This window comes from Tenrec ecaudatus, chromosome 10 (assembly GCF_050624435.1).
Source record: "Tenrec ecaudatus isolate mTenEca1 chromosome 10, mTenEca1.hap1, whole genome shotgun sequence".
Taxonomy (NCBI): Eukaryota; Metazoa; Chordata; class Mammalia; order Afrosoricida; family Tenrecidae; genus Tenrec; species Tenrec ecaudatus.
In genome coordinates this window covers 79928919-79947988 of record NC_134539.1, presented here as the reverse complement: position 1 = coordinate 79947988, position 19070 = coordinate 79928919, and the positions used below count along the sequence as shown (strand labels likewise).

General features: G+C 47.6%; 1 protein-coding gene and 1 pseudogene across 2 annotated transcripts in view; one reads left to right on the top strand and one right to left on the bottom strand.

The window, feature by feature from the left end:
* Positions 1 to 19070, top strand: part of RALGPS1 (Ral GEF with PH domain and SH3 binding motif 1) — a 362265-nt gene that overhangs the window by 300146 nt on the left and 43049 nt on the right. For both annotated transcript variants that reach the window (XM_075560767.1, XM_075560766.1), the window contains exons 9-11: positions 4203 to 4340; positions 11642 to 11735; positions 16692 to 16759. In XM_075560767.1, coding sequence (XP_075416882.1) covers positions 4203 to 4340; positions 11642 to 11735; positions 16692 to 16759 — 300 coding nt within the window. The remainder of the gene's footprint in view (positions 1 to 4202; positions 4341 to 11641; positions 11736 to 16691; positions 16760 to 19070) is intronic.
* Positions 8557 to 9582, bottom strand: LOC142458043 (alpha-enolase pseudogene; annotated as a pseudogene).

The following is a 19070-nucleotide window of genomic DNA, read 5'->3' as shown; positions in this document are numbered from 1 at the left end:
CATATATTCATAGGTTCAGTAGTAGGGTAGCAGATGGACATTGGGCTTCCTCATGCATAATCCCCCAGTACAATAGCACCTCACCCTGCTAAACAGTCATTGCAGGATACCCATCTTCCCGACATGATCACTGAAGACAGACATGTGTGTAAGCAAATGTGGTGAAGAAAGCTGATGGTGCCCGGCTATCAAAAAGATATAGCGTCTGGAGTCTTAAAGGCTTGAAGGCAAATAAGCGGCCATCTAGCTCAGAAGCAACAAAGCCCACAGAGAAGAAGCACACGGCCTAAGCGAATACAAGGTGTTGAGTGGACCATGTAGCAGATACAAAGGAACAAAAACAATCATTGTGTGAATACCTTCCTCACATAATCGCTGAAGACGAAAGTGTGCATAAGCAAGTGTGGTGAAGAAGGCGGATGGTGCCCGGCTACTGAGAGATATAGCGTCTGGGGACTTAAAGGCTTGAAAGCAAACAAGCGGCCATCTAGCCCAGAAGCAACCGAGCCCACACGGAAGCAGCACACCAACATAGGTGACCATGAAGGACAGAGGAGACCAGGTCTCCAACAACAAAGGTGGGGTGGTGGTGAGAATCACATCACTGTGAAAGAGGGAGAGTGCGTGATGGGGACCCAATGCCCATCTGGAGACAGCTGGACACCCCTTCCAGAGGGGTAGTGTGGAGGAGATGGGCCACTCAGGGTTCAGTGTAGCAGCAATGAAACTCAAAACCTTCCTCTAGTTCCTGAACGCTTCCTCCCCTCCCAATCATCATGACCCCAAATTCTACCTTGCCTTGCGGACCTGGTTATACCAGAGGATGTACAGCGGTGCAGTGGGGATCTGGAGGCACAGGGAATCTAGGACAGACGAACCCCTCAACACCAGCGATGGGAGTGGCGACACCAGGAGAGAAGGGGGTGTAGAAAGGGAGAACCGATCTCGGAGATCTATGTGTAACCTCCTCTCTGGGAGATGAGCAATGGGGAGGCGGGTGAGGGGAGACGCCGGGGAGTGTAAGATAAGATATAAAAATTATTTATAAACTATCAAGGGACCAGGGGTGGGATCAGGAAGGAGGGGGATGGGGGGAAAAAAGGGAAACCAAGCTGATTCCAGGAACCCAAGTGGAAGGTGAATTATGAGAATGACGAGTGCAACGAATGTATAAGGGTGCTTTGCTCAATTGATGTCTGTACAGACTGTGATAAGAGCCTTATGAGCCCCAATAAAAAGATTTTTTTTAAAAAACCCCAAAAACGATGATGGCAACAAATGTACAAATGTGCTTGACAAAATGAATGGATGGATGGACTGTGAGAAGAGTTGTACGAGCCCCCAGTAAAATGATTTTTAAGAAAAACAAAATCATAAACAAACAAAAAAACATCCAGGTTCTCTGATTGTTTGTTCAGTATGCAGATGGATACGCCTGCTGAGAGGATGCTACCCTGACACACCTTTCCTGCTTTAGAACCATGCAGAATGCTCCTGCCCAGCAACAGTTGCTGCCTCGTGGTCCACGTACAGGCACCACGGGAACACAGGGTGGAGTTCTGGGATTCCCTGTTTCCTCAAGGCTATCCATTGTTTGTTAATTATTGATTATTTCAAGAGGGTTTTCCTCTTTTCCCCTCTATTTTATCAAGCATGAATTATTCCGTTCTCCAGGGACTGATCTGCTTGACAGTGTGCCCGAAGCTTGTGAGATAGATAAGTGAAGCCTTGCCATTCTCACATGGAAGGGATATCCTAGCTGTACTTCTCCCAGGACAGCCTTGTTGTTCTGACAGTCTGTGGTGGCTTCACTGTTCTTTGCCAACACAGTAATTCAAAGACATCAATTCTTCAGTCTTCTTTTTTCATTGCCCAATTTTCCCATGTATGTGAGGCAATTGAAAACACTATGGCATGGGTCAGACATTTTAGCCTAAAAGGGTCAGTTTGCTCCTTCACAGTCTAAAGAAGTCTTATGCAGCAGATTCCCCAGTGTAATACGTCATTTGACTTCTTGGCTGATGCATCCCTTGTGGAGCCGAGTAAAATGAAATCTTTGCCATCTTACTCTTTCCTCCATTCACTACATGTTGCTTATCGATCCGTTGTCAGGGTTTTTGCTTTATGTTGAGGAGTAATATACTCCGAAGGGTGTACTCCCGTGACCTTCGTCCAGTCCTCTCTCAGCAAGCAGAGTTGTGTCATCTGCACACGACAGGCGGGTCGTGAACATGTCTTCACTCCGATGGCGCGTTTCTTGCGTATAGTCCAGTTTCTTGCCTTGTTTTCTCAGCATACAGATTGAATAAGTAGGATGAAAGTATGCGTGCTGACACATTGATTTAAATTCTCTTGATTTAAACTCCACCGTAGCCCCCTTTTCTGTTTTAGTGACTGCATCTTGCTCCATGTACAGTTCTACAGGAGCACAGGTAAGTGTCCTGGAGTTCTCATTCTTCACCGTGTTATCCATAGTATGCTGTGATTCACACGGTCGAATATGTTCGTGTAGTCAATAAAACACGGGAGGCATCTTTCTGACATTCTCTCCTTTTTGCCCGGCTCCATCTTGATATCAGCAGTGGTCTCCCTCATTCTCCATTCTGTTCTGAATCCAGCGTGGATGGTAGATATGCTCTGCTTTTGCATTACCTTCCACACGGCTTTACTGGTATGTGATATTGCTCAGTGATTTCTGCACTCTGGTGGGCTGCCCGCCTTTGGAATGGGCACATATATGGATCACTTCCAATTGGTTGGCCAGGTAGCTGTCTTCCGAATTTTTTTGCACAGACAAGTGAGTGCTTACGTTATGTTTATTTGTTGAAAGATTTCCATTGGAATTCAATCAATTCCTGGAGCCTTGTGTTCTGCTAGTACCTTCAGTGCGCCTGGAGCGGCTGCCTTCAATGCTGTCTGACCTTGAACATGAGCTTCCTCCTGAAATGGTTGCGCCTCGACCAGTTCTTTTTGGCACAGTGGCTCTTCTCCCTCATCTTCTGTGGATGCTTGCTGCATTGTCCAGTATTTTGCCCATAGAATCCTTCCGTGCTGCAACTTGAAGCCTGGACATTTTCTTCATTTATTTTACCTTGATAGTGGTCAAATGTCTTCTTCCCTTTTGGTTTTCTGACTCTAGGTCTTTGTACATTTCTTTATAATACTTTGTAGACTTGCTTTGAAATCTTCTGTTCAGCCCTTTATCATTTCTTCCGTTCACTTTAGCTACTCTGCATTCGAGAGCAAGTTTCAGAGTCACCTGCGACCTCCATTTTGATCTTTTCAGTCTTTGCTATTTTTAATGACCTTTTGCTTTGCGATGTCCTTGATGTTATCCAACAACATGTGTGGTACTTGGTCATTAGTGTTCACTGTATCAAACCCCTTCTTGAGTTGGATTACAAACTCAAGTGGGATACACTTGAGATTCTACTTGGCTCTCATAGACCTGCTTTCATTTTCTTCAGCTTCAACTTGAATTTGGAAATGGATGTTGTATTCTGCAGTCAGCCCCTGGCCTTGTTCTTAATGCTGTGGAGTTTCTCTGTTCTCTTTCTGCAGGTGTAGTCAGTTTGATTCCTGTGTATTGCACCCAGCACGAAGCCACACCCCCTTGCTCAAGGCCACACTGTCAGTAAACGCTGGACCCAAGACTATTGTTCTTGTGATTTTGTCCTTTGTCCCTCAGTTAATTTATGATGTGTGGTTGGTTGGTTTTGGTGTGTGTGTGTGTGTGTGTGTGTGTGTGTGTGTGTGTGTGTAAGTAGATTAGACAAGTTGACCTATGGATAGATAGCTAAGTGACTAAATTAAAACATGAATTAATTCTAGTGGATTATCTCCTAGATATGACATCTTAAACCTGTCTATCAGCTGGTGGTAAAAAGTATTCATCCTTTTCTGAGCATGCCATTTTCTATGTTGTTTTACAAGTAAAAATACTTATTGGTGAAGAACATAAACACTAGAAATGCTCAAATCTTAGCAGCATTGTTTTCGTTTGGCTTATTGTTAAAATGCTTAATTCGCAATTGTGCAGTCTGTGTGAACAATGAATAGTCTGGATTGAAATTGAAGTCCAAATCCTATTTTGATGTTTTCCATCAGTCACCCTTTAGACCTATGATCAGTACCAATTTGTGCTATTTTGTTCTGATAAACAGTGATCTCTGACCATCATTAAATATCTTCTTTAATTTCAGGGATCTATCTTCTGGACCTGATCTACATTGATTCTGCATATCCTGCCTCAGGCAGCATCATGGAAAATGAACAAAGATCCAATCAGATGAACAATATTCTCCGAATAATTGCTGATTTACAAGTTTCTTGCAGCTATGGTTAGTACCCTGTGTGTTGGAATCTCGAAATCGAACAGTATTGAGATTGGGGCCCACACCTGTCAGTGAGAAAGCTCTGGATATCAACTAGTTCTGCATGCTAATAACTCGAACATCAAACATGTGCTATGTGTTTTACACAAAGGCTTAATCTTCACAAAGATTGTACAAACCACACATGACTCTCTGTATCTTACATGAGAAAATCGAGGCTTAAGATAGTTTAGAATAATTCAGGCATCCCACAGGCCACATGCTGCCCGTCGAGGACATTTATCCAGCCCGCCAGGTGTTTTTGCCCCATTTGTTTTTTTACTTCAAAATAAGATATGTGCAGTGTACATAGGAATTTGTACACAGTTTTTTGTTTTTTAAACTGTAGTCCGGCCCTCTAATGGGTCTGAGGGACAGTGAACTGGCCCCCTGTTTTAAAAGTTTGAGGATCCCTGGTTTAGATAGTTAGCTGATTTCACACTAGTGTATGTAAGATTCCGCTCAGTAAGTGTCAGAGCCCTGTCTGTTTGGCTCCTAAGTCATTCATTCATTAATTCAGCAGCTGTGTTTGAATACTTTCTCTGTGTCTGGTTGTTATTGGTGGGGTTCTTAACTTTTATTATGTATGTAGTTAAAGGAGCCCTGGTTGCATAGTGGGTTTTTGCACTGGGCTGCTACCCTGAAGGTCAGCCATTTAAGACCACCAACCACTAGGAGAGAGAAAGATGAAGCTTTCTACTCCCATAAAGAGTTACAGGGCAGTTCTACTATTGGGCAACTATGAATTGGAATTGACTCCGTGGCGGTAAATTTTAGTTGTTTCTTTGTGTGTGTGTGGGATGCCGGTAGCTAGCCCCATTTTGGATCGGGCTGTCATTGGTATGTCAATGAGCCAGAATTGGTGGTCCCTGGAGACAATGTCTTTGGAGATATAAAAGAAATCAAACAAGCAGTTGAGAGGAGCCGAACTGGGAGAAGAGAGATGCCAAGCCACATGAAGATGACCCTGGAGCAGAGTTCAAAGAAGGACCTTCCTCTAGAGCTGGCAGAGAGAGAAAGCCTTCCCCTAGAATCAGCACCCTGAATTCAGATTTCTAGCATTCAGTTCGTTAGCTTATTGTGCCAACCTGGCTGATAAACACATGTGGGGTTAATTGAAGGGCGGAGAGATAAATGGCTTGGTGAGCCTTGCCTTTCTAGTTCTCGGGTCTCTTGCTTTGTGATGTTGCACCAGGGTGCAGCTGCCTTAGCAGTTCCCTGCTTCAGCTGGCAAGGCAGCATTCCTGCAAGACATCCCCAAGGAGAAGCCACATGGACCTACCCCGACGCAGCCCTTGGTGCTGGTGCAGCCATGTGGAGACCCCTGCCAGCGCTGAGATGCTTATACATTCACTGACTCAGCTTTCCTCCTGCAGTCAGCATCATTGCGTCTGTTTTTCGAGATAGAGGAGGACTTTGTGGATTGGTGTTGGACATACGGGTTAATGTTGGACTTGTGGGTTTGGGCAGCACTGGACTGGGATATTTTCTTGATGCATACTTAACCTAAATATAAAACTCTCTCTTATATATGAGTTTCTGTGGATCTGTTTCTCTAAAGGACCCAGACTAACACAAGCATCCTAAACTGTGACAGAACTGGCTTGTGTGTTAAAGCCGCTATTTGTGGTGTACCTATTGTAGTAGCACTCAGCATCTAGACTACCAGTCCTGTAGTAAAAGCTAAGGATGGGAGGAGAACAAGACAGACACTATGACTGCTCTTTGAGGACTTAGAGAGGCATGAATGAAATAATGCAAGTAAAGGTAAGGTGCCACCTGTGATGCATTGCTGCAAGGGAGAGGTACTTTGCAGTGGTGGTGGTGGTGTTAGGTGCTTTCAAGTCATAGTGATCCCATGTGCAACAGAACAAAGAATTACCTGCTCTCCCACCACCCTCACAATTGTTACTATGTTGGAGCTCACTGTTGCAGCCACTTTGTTGGTCTGTCTCACTGAGGGTCTTCCTCTCTCGCACTGACCTGCTCTGCTCTACCAAGCAAGACGTCCTTCTCCAGGGACTTGTTCCTTTGGACCATGTGGCCAACATACGTAAGACAAAGTCTTGCCATCCTCCCTTCTAAGGAGTATTCTGGCTGTACTTCTTCCCAAACTGGTGTGTGCCAGGGTTGTATCCTTTTACCAACTTAGTCTGTACACTGAGCAAATGAATCTGGACTCTATGAAGAAGAACATGGCATCGGATTGGAGAAGCTTCATTCACCTGCACTTTGTGGTACCATGGTTTAAAAGAGGGTATTGATCAAATCCAGGAGTCCAAAATGGGCTCCCTAAAGAAGAAAGGTTAAGGAAGTGTCTCCATACGGGCATGCATAGCCTGGGCAAAGGCCCTGTGGTAGGGGGATCTTGGGATCTCCCAGGGATGGGAACAACGTGGTGACGCGGACTAGCGGTAACAGGGAAAGCATGGTATCGTGTGAGAGTGACGAAGCAGGCAGAAATTGTGTGACACTTTCTTGGCCAAGGTAGGGCGATGGGTTTCATCACAAGAGAAATGAGCTACCATCCCAGTGTCTCAAATGTACTGCTCAGTGAGCAGAGCTTCATCCTGAAACGATTGTTTGCTTCGAGAGAGAGAGTGGATCGGCAGGAGCCAGGGTGCAAGTGGGAAACTGAGTACAGGTACGCGCTAATGGTGATGCCTACCAGAGTGAGGAATTTTGAGAGAATGATTGAAGAGGTGCAAGCATACAAGAAATATGAAGTCAAGAAAAGAGGTGTGGTGGTTATGGGTTTTTACGAAGAGCATGGCGTTTGATAAGTTAATGGGAACAGTCTTAAGAGAAGACTGAGGGAAAGGGAAAGGAGAGTCAACGATGGAAAGCCCTGGAGACGGCAGGAGGGACGGATGCAGAGCAGAGGTAAGAAGACTGGCCGCTGATAATATTCACAAAGGAGAGTGGCATGCGATGGAGGTAGGTCCTGATAGTAAGCTGCGAGCACACCTGTCCGATGGCGTCTGTTTCTTCTCAAAGGTGGAAGCGAGCAGTGAGAAGGGAAGTGGAGATTTTAGGTTCCACAGGATTGGAGACTTTTTGAATTTCACGGGGAAGCACGAGGGATTGCCAGGCCATGTTGAGAGTCCCCTTGGGATGAGAGATAACAAGTCTATTTCAGGGTGTGGTTTTCTTTAGCAGGTCCCCAGGGCTCAGGTAGGCATCGCAGTCAGGAAGAGAGAGGACAGTGGGTTCATCCAACATAGCAGTTTACCAAGTGGACCGGACAGAAGGAAGACAAAGTGAGTTCAGAGTACTGGCAACTGTGGTGTTGGAACAATGGGCCATGGAAACTAAGTGGCTTAAGTCATGAAAAGAGAGTGTGATGCAGCGGGGGCGGGGGTGGTGGAGTAGAGATGACAGTGAGTTGCAGACCCCTTGGGAGCCTTAGAACAGTTCATGGAAGTAGTGGAGGACCAAAAGAGTGTGCTCCCAGAACAGACATACTGATGGTTTTAGAACGCGAGAGCTGCTACCAGGCGAACTAGTCCAGGTAGACTAACCTGTGCCAGAATGCTCAGTGACGCGTAACGTAATACCACCTATTTCTCATTAACGCAACAAGAATTAGTTTCTTTGCCCACAGTAGCCAAGCAGGTGCTCCTTTGGGCTACTCTCCAAAAGATTCAGGGATCACAGCCTTTTCTTTTTTTGAAAAATCATCTATCGTGTTTTGGTGGACGTTTACACACTGTTAGATTCCCGTTTGTCAATCCCACAGAAATTGATTCATGATATTGGTTACATGTTTCACAATGTGTCAGCATTCTCTTTAGAAAATATACTTTTAGCTCACGTGTTGTCCATCGTATGATCTTCGTCCCTAGATCCAGTCATGTTCTGAAGTACCTTTTTCTTTTCCCATACAAGATCCATATATATATATATATCCCTTTTTTCCTTTTTTTTCCCCTTAGGGGTCACTGGTGTTTATTTTGCAAACAAGACCATTGGGGATGTTACCTTTTGACACCTCGAGATGACACTGGGACACTTGGTGGGAAGCTGGCGAGAAGGGCAAGGAGTTGGGCTGTCACAGGATCACAAAGCTGGGGGTTGCAACTAGTGTCCAGCTGGTCTGGCTTGGCTGCAGGGGCAGCCCTAATGAAGCGGTGAGAACGCCGACAGGCTCAGGGAGGGACAACCAGAGGTCTGCCTGCTCAGCTTATTTGGCGAGGGGATTTCTGAACTTCTGGCCAGCAAACTTGGCCTTGCTGCCCAGCTCCTCTTCAATTCTGAGGATCTGGTTGTACTTGGCCAGGCGCTCAGATCGGCACGGTGCCCCAGTCTTTATCTGTCCAGTGCAGAGTCCCACCACCAGGTCAGCAATGAAAGTATCCTCAGTCTCTCCAGAACGATGAGACCCCATGACGCCCCACCCATTGCACTGGGCCAGCTTGCACGCCTGCAGAGTCTCGGTCACGGAGCCCATCTGGTTCACTTTGAGCAGGAGGCAGTTGCAGGACTTCTCACCCATGGGCTTGAAGATTCGCTTCGGGTTGGTCACTGTGAGATCGTCCCCTACCACCTGGATCCCTGAACTGGCAGTGAACTTTGCCCAAGCGTCCCAGTCATCCTGGTTGAAGGGGTCTTCAATAGATACCACTGGGTAGTTCATGATGAAGGACTTGTACAGGTCTTCCAGTTGGTCAGGTGAGATGGACCTGCTGGGGTCATCAGGAGACTTGAAGTCTAGGTTGTATTTCACAGACCTGAAGAACTTGGAGGCAGTTACGTCCATGCCAATCACCACCTTGTCGGTGTCACCAGCTCTCCCAATAGCATTCTTCAGCAGCTCCAGGGCTGCTTTGTTCTCCAAGATGTTGGGGGGAAATCTGCCTTCATCCCCAACATTGGTGGCATCCTGGCCGTACTTCTCCTTGATGACGTTCTTCAGGTTGTGGTACACCTCGGCCCCGATGCGCATGGCCTCCCTGAAGTTAGCTGCTCCAACGGGGAGGATCATGAACTCTTGCATGGCCAGCTTGTTGCCGGTGTGAGAGCCGCCGTTGATCACACTGAAAGCAGGAAACTGGCAGGATAACGTCGGAATTGCCAGCCAAGTCAGCAATGTACGGTATAGGGGGACTCCCTTCTCAGCAGCTCCGGCCTTGCACACAGCGAGGGACACACCCAGAATGGCATTTGCACCAAATTTTGATGTATTCTCACTTCCATCCATCTCAATCATCAGCTTGTCAATCTTTTCCTGTTCCGTAACGTTCAGCTTCTTGCTAACCAGGGCAGGCGCAATTGTTTTATTGATGTGTTCAACGGCCTCTGAGACACCTTTGCCCAGGTACCGGGTCTTATCATTGTCCCAGGGCTCCAGGGCCCCATAGCTCCTAGTCAGGCGAGGCTCCACTGGGCACGGCAGCTCTGAAGAGCCCTTTGGCGGGGTAAAGATCCACCTCAACGGTGGGATTTCCATGGGAGTTGAAGATCTCTCTGGCGTGAATCTTGAGGATAGACTTGATGGATTTCTGGCTGCTGGTTCTCATCACCCAGGAAGGAAGTGCAAGAGGCTGCAGACACCGAGACGGGTGTTGGGTCAGCAGAGCACAGATGCTGCGACCTGTTTTTTCTAAAGAATTTTTGTTTACATTTTATTGGGGGCTCATACAACTCTTATCACAATCCATACAGACATCAGTTGTGTAAAACACATTTGTACATTCATTGTCCTCTTCATTCTCAAAACATTTGCTCTCCACTTAAGCCTCTGGCACCAGCTCCTCATTTTCCCCCTCCCTCCTTGTTCCACCTCCCTCATGAACCCTTGATAATTTATAAATTATTAATTTGTCATATCTTATACTGTCTGACGTTTCCTTCACCCATTTTTCTTTTGTCCGTCTCCCTGGGAGGAGGTTATATATAGATCCCTGTAATCCATTCCCCCTTTCCACCGTACCCTCCCTCCTCCCTCCCGGTATCGCCATTCTCACCACTGATCCTGAAGAGATCATCCGTCCTGGATTCCCTATGTTTCCGGTTCCTATCTGTACTAATGTACATACTTTGGTCTAGTTTGGTTTGTGAGGTAGAATTGGGATCATGATGGGGCGGGGCGGGGGGAGCATTTAGGAACTAGAAGAAAGTTGTATGTTTCATTGTTGCTACACTGCACCCTGACTGGCTTCTCTCCTCCCGTGATCCTTCCATGAGGGGATCTCCAGTTTGGGTCCCCACTCCACACTCCCCCTCATTAACAATGATATGATTTTTTTGTTCTGGGTCTTTGATGCCTGATACCTGATCCCTTTGGCACCTCGTGATCACACAGGCTGTTGTGCTTCTTCCATGTGAGCTATGTTGCTTCTCAGTTAGATGGCTGCTTGTTTATCTTCAAGCCTTTAAGACCCCAGATGCTGTATCTTTTGAGAGCCAGGCACCATCAGCTTTCTTCACCACATTTGCTTATGCACCCACTGTGTCTTCAGCCTTTTTATATGGTGACTTCCATGTCGATGTCTCCCATGACTTCTGAGCCCTCTGGACTGCATCCAGGTGGCAGAAACAAGAGGAGAGAGAATTATACAAGGTCGCAGGCAGCAATTATGTAAGCTCCTTCTCCCATCACTTCTTTCCATGGATGCAGGGCAATGCAATCTAGCTATGTGCCTGGAAGGATAGGGAGTAGCTTGATGAACGTCTATCCAGGTTCAGTTAAATGTGACCAGATCCAAACTGTGGCCTTGAAGCGGGTGCTTGATGGATAAGAGCAGGTTATTGGAGATGAAGTCAAAAACTGAGAAGGCAGATGTTAGATGGGCTATTCATGAGGTCATTGATCTCACCAAGAGCATGGAGATGGTGTGCTTGGGGGTGGGGAGCTTGACTATGAAGTCAGGTGCCCAAGCCCACCATGACTGAGGCTGATTGACCAAGGGCCAGTCAGGAGATAGCAACAATAAAGAGAGGAATGAGTGGTCCTCTCTGGAGGGCAGGGAGCCATCTTTCCCTGTTCCTGTGCTCCAAGTGTAGGCTTCAGCAACTCCTACTTAGCCAAAGAACCACAGTGGCTTTGAGGTGTGGTGTCTGTGGGCAGAACCCAGGCTGGATCGCCTTCTACACCCCTTGCCTGACCCAAGAGAACCTCTGTGGCTATTGAAAGAGTGTGTGCATGTCTCAACAAGCATCTCACGACCAAGATACTTCTCACGCTCAAATCAGTGCTTTCTGCACTTCCCTGGGGCCTGGAAATGGGGGAGACACTGAAGCCTCTGAGTTTTACCTTTCTTCCACAGATCACCTCACAACACTGCCCCATGTGCAGAAATACCTGAAGTCTGTGCGCTACATTGAAGAGCTCCAGAAATTTGTGGAAGATGACAATTACAAGTAAGTCCCACCTACTCCTCATGATAGCTAGCCAACCCCTCTCGGTGCTGCCCTCGGTGTGCTTATACTTGCAGGCAGCCTGGGCCTTTCTGGGCTTGCAGGAGACCACTCCACACAAGCACACATATGTATTGTGACCTGTGACTGCCTGAGCTTCTCCCCTCCATTTGTCCGTCTGACCATCTCCTTCCAGTTGCCTCTGTCCTGACCCCCAGGTTCCATGAGGAAGGTTTTCTGTTCACCTATCAGCTTGACTTTCCCATATGGTATGCAACAAATGGAATTGAACTCCATAAATGGGTGTGGTACCAGCTTATCCAGCTTATCACAGTGACTCTTTTCCCACCTATACCACTCAGTGGATGGCCACCTTTCTTGTCACATCTTCAAGCTATCATATGGTTGATTCTCTCCCTGGGAGCCCATTTTATGGGTGGGACAGCCATCTGTGGCTCCCAGCTTTCTGCCAGACTCTCACTGTCAGGCACTGTTCAAGGCCGCATCCCATCGCCATCATAAAGCCTTCTGTGGACCCTCTGGCCTCAGCTTGGACTCATTGGGCTTGGGCGTTCAGTTATTTCTTCACCTGTGGCCCTGGGAACTCTCCTCGCATTTCAGTGTATTCAGAGGAGATTTTTCATGGTATCTCTATCTGCCACAAGACATTATCTTGACTTATTTTGAGCTCGAGGTCAGCTCTAAGCCTCATTCATTTTCACATGATCTGATATATATATATATATAATCAGTATATATACATATAAAATCATTTTACTGGAGGCTCATACAACTCTTATCACAGTCCATACATCAATTGAATGAGGCATGTTTGTACATATGTTGCCCTCATTCTCTTGTAGACCTTTACTTTCTTTGTAGTTTTGGTTGTATTTTTAAAAATCATTTTATTGGGGCTCATACACTCATCACAATCCACACAGACATCAGTTGTATAAAGCACATTTGTACATGCATTACGCTCATCACTCTCAAAACATTGCTCTCCACTTTAGCCCCTGCATCCGCTCCTCATTTCCCCCCTTCTCCCTGTTCCCCCCATGAACCCTTGATAATCTATAAATGATTATTTTGTCATATCTTACACTGTCTGATGTCTCCCTTCACCCACTTTTCTGTTGACCATCCCCCAGGGAGGGGGTTATATGTAGATCCCTGTAATCGGTTCCCCCTTTCCACCCCATCCTCCCACCACCCTCCCAGTATCACCACTCTCACCACTGGTTCTGAAGGGACCAGTTGCTATCTGTACCAGTGTACATTCTCTGGGCCTAGCCAGATTGTAAGGTAGACTTGGGAACACATGATCTGATATTGAGGCGAGTATCCAACATCTTGATCTTGATTACTTATCAAGTAAATGCCAACTTCATATGTAGTTTTAAAATCTCATCTGTGGCTTCTTCTGGTATGCCATGATTCTTTTGAGTTCCATTATCCAAATGATGTGTAATCTCTTCTGGGTATTGTGCCTACATATTAGGTCAGCTGGATTGCTTTTGTCTTCACCCAAGTCATTGAAATCCACAGGGAATTGTGGCCACTAGATGCATACCCAGGGTACCAATGACCCACTTGCCATGACCTTGAGGATGGCTGTGCCCAGCTACACATAGGGCCAGCTGTACAGTAGTGTGGCTTAGCCCTGTTAATCAGAATCACCTGGGAAGGTTTCTGCTGCGAGGTGGAGCTCTCCAGGTGGTTCTGATGATCAGCCATGTTTGAAGAGTATAGGCTTGTCTTTAGTCATGAAGGTACACTAATTTGTTAACATAGAGCATAATATGAAATTTTTGTATATTACATAATAGTGAAAACAATAGATGGAGTCCAAAGATTACAATTAAAATTGTGTCTGCCACAGATTAAGCTCGTGTTATTTGCAAAGCATTCGCTGTTCCTGAAAAGAATACCCTGGAGTGAAAAGTCTTCCCACTTAGGTTCTGGGATAAGATTTTCCACCCATGCGCCAGTACGGAGATTAAAGAAACAGTAGATTTTCATTAACACTAATATCCCTTAAGGAGAAAAATGGTCCATAAATACTTCTGGCCATGAGATAATCCTTGGACAAGTTGCAGATTATGAGTAATTACTCCTTCCATCCTGAAGGACATTTTCACACCCCCAGGACTTGATGCTGAACAGCAGCGTCAGCCAGGAATTTGTAAAGGCCCTTTGTGTGGTCACAGTGGAGAAACCCTGCAGACTTACCCCAGGCCCCCAGACCCATTCACGTGGGTCCCTTCCCAGTGACCTCTTGAGAGTGCTGAGTGGCACGAATTGGGTGAGCCTTACGATTCTGACTGAAGAACCCCCTCCACAACCCAGTTCATGCCCAGGGGACTTGTCCCCTAGCCCCAAAGGCTGCAGGGGCCGTTTCCACGCTTCTTACTTTGTGTTTCTAACATCCTGTTCCCGTCTGCTTTGCAGATACTGTGCCAAGGGCCCAACAGGGTCGTATATGTCTTGGTCTTTTTCCTGTTTTATTTTGTTTGTTTTAATCTAAGAAAAATGACTCCAATCCCCACCATGTAAAAAGAGTGACCATTAGCATTAAATGAAATTGATTTCAGACATTTTTCTCTGCATACATACACAAAAAGGGATGGATTAAAGGATTGACACAGAGGTAGAATTTATTATTGGACCATGCTATACATGCTAACTTTAATTAGAAGTATTAACTCTAATTTTAGCTTAACCAGAAAAGGGAACACAAACAAAACTTAAGGAATTTCTGTTCTTCACCACAAGAAATACTGGTTTCTGGAAGATCCTTCGGTCAGCGCAAACGTAAGCTGTTGGAGTCTCTAAGAACGTGAACCGAGCTCCCATTGCGGACAGTGTCAGCCTGGCTCTGGGTGGGAAAGATGAGGGCAGTGTAGCTCCCTTGCCCTTCCTTGCCCTCCCTCCACCGCTTACCGACAGTGCGCTCGTACATTAGCATTGCCGCGTTGCTCGTGCTTCTTCCATAAACTGATGTCCAGGAACCATGACTCCTCGCACGTAGTCATTTCATGTATGACCACCCGTTGTTTCACTGCGGCGTCTTCATTCCTGGAGTCTTTATTTAAAATGAATTCCTCTGTCTGAATTATACATTGTATGAGATCTGTAAGAGCTTCCCAATAAAGTGATGACTTTTAAAAAAATCCTTCTTTAGCTGAATTTCACCATGAAGGATATTGCTCTCCCCCTGCCCCGCCCCGCCCCCTCCTCCGAGAAGAGTAAAAGAAACTCTCTGGGGTCCTGCCTTCCCTGGTTTCTCATGAAAGCGTCTGCATCTCTTTGGGCCCAGCCCGGTTGGGTCATGTTCCTCTGCTTCTCACCGACAGACCTCACTTCAGGGCTTTCTGGAATTGAAAATTGCCCTAGAGCACCGAAGGCAATCTGATTTTTCCCTTCTTCTTATAAGTAAGTTGTTTTGTCAGCATTCCTTGAAGTGCAAACGCTTGGAAATAAGAGAAAGCCTCAGAGTGAAGGGCTCTGTACTAACTTCCCCCGGAGAACGGCGGGCCCCTTCTTCCCGTCTGAGAAGTTCTTCTGCTTGTATCTTGGTGTCTCTCTTCCAGGGACCCGTCTGTGGGGTGCTCTCTGCCCTCCGTACCGGTCGTCATCTCTGCGATGACTGGCTCGGTGGGTCTGTCTTCCTCAGCCCTCTGCTGTGCCAGCCCTTGATCGGCCCCTGAGATCTTCGCTCTCCCTTTTTGATTGAGTCTCATTTTCCAGGTTGTGTCTGACTCACCCCCACTCTTGCTAAGCTGTCTGTGGACGGAGGCACTTGGGAAGATTTTCTTGTATTCCTTGGGACTGCCTTCGGGCTGAGCTCCCTGGGAAGTGCTATCTGTATTGCTTTCTTTCCTTTTGTGGTGCTTGGTTACTGTATCATGTCCTTCTGCCCTGCTTCTGTTTGAGAGGCACCAGCTGGCTCGCCCATGGCGCTGACCTTGGGAGGAGATGGCAGGCTCTCACCCATGTGTGTGAGCAAGACTGGGTTTCCCCTCCCGGTGGCTCCTCTTTTGTAGCCTAAGGCAGTGGGTGGGAGTGGGGTGGGGTGGGGAAAGGGTTCAGGTGCCAGCAAGGCAGTGTCCACCCCCTAGCTGGGGGGGCAGAAAGGGGGTTTCCTCATGTTTCCAATCCTGTCCCCATGGAGACCTACATTTCCATCAGAGGAGCACCACATGCTCCACCCTCATCCCCCACATCTGTTGCCACTCAGAAGCCAGAAAGATAGGGATTCCTCCCAGTCAGAGCTACTGAGAAGGCTCAGGAGGAGAGAGGCCTAGCTGGGTTGCAACTGTTAGTCCAACTTCCAACCCTCTTTTTCTTTCCTTTGCTGCAAAATTTGAAGCGTGTGGCTTCAGATTATTCCCCTTAACTTGCTCAGTTGCAGCTGGTAAGTTATCTTACTCATAAGCCTTTATAATTGTTTGTTGGTTTGGAGGTGAAGGGACGGGCAGGTTCTTACTTGATGCTTGGACGATGACAGTCGTGAGGTGTCAGCCCTCTGTGGGCCATCTGATGAGAGAAAGTCCCGTTTGGCTTTGAGCCTCTCCACTTGCCGGCCCTGTGACTGTGGGCACGCTGCGCGACTGCACGGCTCCAGCTTCCTGGTCTGTATGAAATGTGGACCATCAGCGTCCCTAGGTCGCAGGGTGGTTGCAAAGGTTAGCACTGCAGTGCTCGGTGAGCAATCGTCCTGCCACGAGCACACCTTTCACCTGGCTTCCCCTGCCCTTGTCTCTCAGACGTGGAGATGGGGTTCCCAGAGGGAGGGGCTGGGGTCTGCAGCACACCTGCAGGATTCCCGAGCCCGTGATTGCACTTTCCCTCACAGCAATCCATTCTCCCACCCACAGGCACAAGCACATTCACATCCCTTTTAATAGATATAACCAGAGCAGTTCTGATCTTGTGAAAAATCTCTCTTTTCAGACTATCACTCCGAATTGAGCCAGGAAGCAGCTCGCCCAGATTAGTCTCTTCCAAGGAAGATCTTGCAGGTATTGTAGTCCCACAACGGGAGCAAACCCCCTAAAGGACTGGACATGGCAAAGCCGTGTTGCACTTTGCCCACTCAGCTGTCCTTCTGCTCCTGGTCTCAGGATTGGGGGTCCCTGCACGACATCTCTGGGTTGGGGGTCCCTGGAAGAACCTAAGGGTTAATCCTTGGAGCCCAACAGCCCCAAGAGTGATCAGATCAGAGCCTCAGTTGGGAGCCGGCCCCGAATAGAGAAAGCAGGGTCATCTCCAGATGGCTTGGACTCTGAGCCTCAGGGCTGTCGCCCAGGCTGTTCCTTGCCCGGGAGCGGGAGGGGGGTGCTCAGGACGCTGGAGACGTTGAGTCCCACCAGACACAGATGGCTTATCTTCCTGGGGCAGCAGTTTGGTTCACATACCCGGGGGTGCGTGTGCACGCACACACACTATCTGCTAGTGAAAGACCTAGGTTCAAACCTGAGCTATGTTGGAGCCTAGTTTCATTGCTTTCCCAAAATAGGGGTAAATCATCAGCCTCACCTTAGAGCAGCGGTTCTCAACCTGTGGGTCGTGACCCCTTTGGTGGTCAAACAACCCTTTCACAGTGGTCACCGATTCATGACAGTAGCAAAATTACAGTGATGAAGTAGCAACAAAAATAATTTTATGGTTGGGGGGGTCACCACAACATGAGGACCTATTTAAAGGGTCACAGCATTAGGAAGGTTGATAACCACTGCCTTACAGAGTTGTGACGATGGGAGAAGTTCACACATGTAAAGGACTCTGCCCAGACCCGCCCGGCACATTATGGAAACGTGCTCCGCATTGACTGTTTCGTTGTTGCTATTGTGATAGTTACTTAGTCGTAGCATTCCAGCTAACTCCCAGAGTGCAGTCTGATCCCCTCTGCTCCTGCCAGCTGGGAGAGGATGGGGGCTGAAGAGAAAGGAGGTAGACAGATGGTCTGACCATCTGTGCCTGTGTTTGTTTCCCTCTGGTCCTGAGTGAGATCCACCTGGGTTCTAGACCGCGAGAGTCTTAGGTAGGTGACTTCATCCTTCTGGGAAGAATGGATAAACGCCAGTCAGTCATTAGGGAAATGCAAATCCCACAATGAGAAAAACTAATTTGTGCTGTATACTTTCACCCAAACCGCAGTAAGTTAAGGGGAAAAAGCAAAACAAAAAGCCACAGTGAACTCCACTTCACAGCCACTATGATGACTCTGATCAGTAGAACGGAAACCAGCAAGTGCTGCCACGGGTGTAGAGAGCGGGAGCCCTCCTCCGTTGCTGGTGGCGTGGAAAGCAGCATGCCCGCTGCAGAGAGCCGTGATACTCCACGACCCAGCAGCTCCACGCTTCGGTAGGCCCCAGAGTTCACAGCAGCTCGCAAGCAGCTAACCACACACCTATGTTCTTGTAGCATTATTACACCGCCCAAAGGCGGGAACAAGCCAAGGCTCTTAGCAACTGATGAATGGCTAACGGTGTGGTATGTCCATGGGGTGGAACATTATTCAGCCCAAAAGAGAGGCGAGGTCGTGATACGTGCTGTGACAACCTTGAAAACACCATGCAAGCTGCTGCCTGGGAAAATAAGTCAGACACAAATGGGCAAATACTGTATCCTCCTATGTACATAAAATACCTAGACTAAGCAAGGGCCTAGAAACAGAAGTTGATTGGTGAAGAGAAGGGATGGAGAGGAGGGGAGTGGGGAGTTGGTGCTTGAAGGGCACTGGGTTAGGGAATGACCAACATGGACCTAAGAGGGACAATAAAATAGCCAGCTCCTGCAGTACTGAATCCTTTCCCCAAGGCACTGCCGCTCCTGTGACGGAAGGGTGACCAGAAGGAAGGCTCCTGGCTCGTGTCTCCTGTGTCTGTTCTCGAGTATCTCCCCAGCTCACGTCAGTGTTGTTCCTTTCACTTGTTCGGGGCCTCCATGTGACCCGTGGCATGTATGTGGGGACAGAGAGAAGGTGGAAGGTTTGGACTCCCACCAGAGGGTGTGTGCGTAGCAGAATTCCGGAGCACTTGTTGAGGGTCATTGGGAGCAGAAGCAGCAGCAGGAAAAGCTAGCCATTCAAGATAATTTCTTCAGGTGATAAACCACAATTCTGGAGCAGAGTGAGAACCGCCTCAAATACAGGTGTGTTTGGTCCTGCCGAGCCCCTCACAATCAGCGTGAGTCAGCGGCCTTCTGGTTAGGTCTCTGCAACCTTATCAGGTTAATATTCCTTAATAAAATGAGCCACGTCTTTGGTGTTCTCCAGGTGCCAAGAAATCCTGTGGCCAGACTTCCTTTCTACCTTTCGGACAGTGCTAG